Source organism: Psammomys obesus, unplaced genomic scaffold, assembly GCF_907164565.1.
Source record: "Psammomys obesus unplaced genomic scaffold, mPsaObe1.curated_primary_1811, whole genome shotgun sequence".
Classification (NCBI taxonomy): Eukaryota; Metazoa; Chordata; class Mammalia; order Rodentia; family Muridae; genus Psammomys; species Psammomys obesus.
Window position 1 is genome coordinate 524,300 of NW_026596129.1, and position 1,740 is coordinate 526,039.

At 58.2% G+C, this 1,740-nt stretch overlaps 1 protein-coding gene across 4 annotated transcripts in view; it reads left to right on the forward strand.

The window, feature by feature from the left end:
- Positions 1-1,740, forward strand: part of Hcfc1 (host cell factor C1) — a 24,025-nt gene continuing 22,285 nt past the window's right edge. For all 4 annotated transcript variants that reach the window (XM_055591787.1, XM_055591788.1, XM_055591789.1 and 1 more), the window contains exon 1: positions 1-1,155. In XM_055591787.1, the coding sequence (XP_055447762.1) occupies positions 963-1,155 (193 nt within the window). In that variant the 5' untranslated portion in view covers positions 1-962. The remainder of the gene's footprint in view (positions 1,156-1,740) is intronic.

The window sequence follows — 1,740 nt, forward strand, 5'->3', positions numbered from 1 at the left end:
GATGGCGGCTCCCAGGGAGGAGGCATGAGCGCCCTGCCGTTACCGCTCCTTCTGCCGTACAGTTGTCACTTCGGGCCTCACTCCTGCTCTTTCTAGCGGCTCCTGTGGGAAGGAGTCATAAGGCGGGAAGCGAGGATTGTACGCTGCCTTGCGTTTGGTTTGCCGTGGAAGAACTCTCCAGAAGGAAGAGATAGTGGGGGAGGGGTAAACTAGTCTCAAGATGGCGGCTCCCAGGGCAGCAGGCTCAGCCTGAACGGCAGAGGCAGACTCAAGGGAGAGGTGTGAAACCTCACGAGCCCTACGGCGTGTGGCCCCCGAGCAGCATCCAGGAGTTTAAGCCTGTTCGGCCAGCCTCTGACCGTCCTTATTATTTAGGAACGTTGGACTTTTTTGATCGACGGTTGTACTAAGTGTTGGGTGGGGAAACAGGACAGTCTCAAGATGGCGACTTCCACAATTGTGGTCTGACTGCCGGCGGGCCCGAGACAACCGCAGCGTTTGTGGCTCTTTTCCACCCGCCCCGGAAGCCAGCCAGTGCTGGGGACTTGGGGGTGTGGGAACCGGGCCGGGGCTCCGCCATTTCCGGCGGGGGAGGGCTACGACTGAGGAAGGGAGGAGAGAGAGGCGGCTCAAGATGGCGGCTCCCAGAGCCTCCTGCCCGAGCTTCTAAGCGGGAGCAACCGGGCAAATAGTTAGAGCGGCGGCGCTCAGTGGCCTCCAGATTCTCCGGAGTAGGTGCTCTACAGTTTTGAGGCGCTTTTAGGGAGACGAGCCGAGTGAGAAGGGGGGAAGAGCCAAAGAGAAGGAGGATAGTTAAGATGGCGGCCTCCATGGAGTCGTCCACTGCTGTGTAAGGAGCCGCTCCTCCGTGAGAGCTGCTTTAGACGAAAGGGGGTGTGTGAAGAATTAAGGGTCTCCCTCCGGTTCAGTGACTTCTTCTCACTGCATCCTTAACCGGAACTATGGCTTCGACTGTCTCCCCCGCCAACTTGCCAGCGGTGCTTCTGCAGCCCCGCTGGAAGCGAGTGGTGGGTTGGTCGGGTCCCGTGCCCCGACCCCGCCACGGCCACCGTGCCGTCGCTATCAAGGAGCTCATAGTGGTGTTTGGCGGCGGCAACGAAGGGATAGTGGACGAACTACACGTGTACAACACTGGTGAGTGTTACTCCGCTGGGTTCTCAAAGCGTTCCCTCCATCTCTCTCCTAACCCTTCGCTTCCCCATCTTTTCCATACCTCCTCTCTTCCCCTCCCTCTTTCCTCCTCCCCCGCTCCCTCCCCTCCTCCCTCCCCCTGATGTGTTTTCCTTCTCCTTTTGCGCTCCTTGCTATCCTTGCTTTTCCTTGGTTTTTCAACCCCCGCTCTTACACCCCCGGACTCTCCTGTGTTTAAAGGTTGCATTTCGGTACTTAGACACCCTCCAGTCCGACTGCTGAGGGGGAGGGGATGTCGCTGGCGGTGGTGACTTCAGACGTACACCGTTACCCGGCGGGCTGGGGCTGGCGCGGCAGCGGATGTGTTCTCTTGGCGCAGGCGGAATCCTCCCCCCTCCTGCGTTCGCCTTCATCTCCAGCGCCCATGCTCGTTCGGGAAAAAAATTCAATTTTTAGATCACAGATTTGTTCTCTGCACCCAGAAAAAGAGGGTTAGACTTAACCAGCCTAGTGCGACCCCCCGTGGCATGGTATTGCCGCCTCCCACGCACTTTGGAGTATTTACTTGTACGAGTTGTGTTTTTTTTT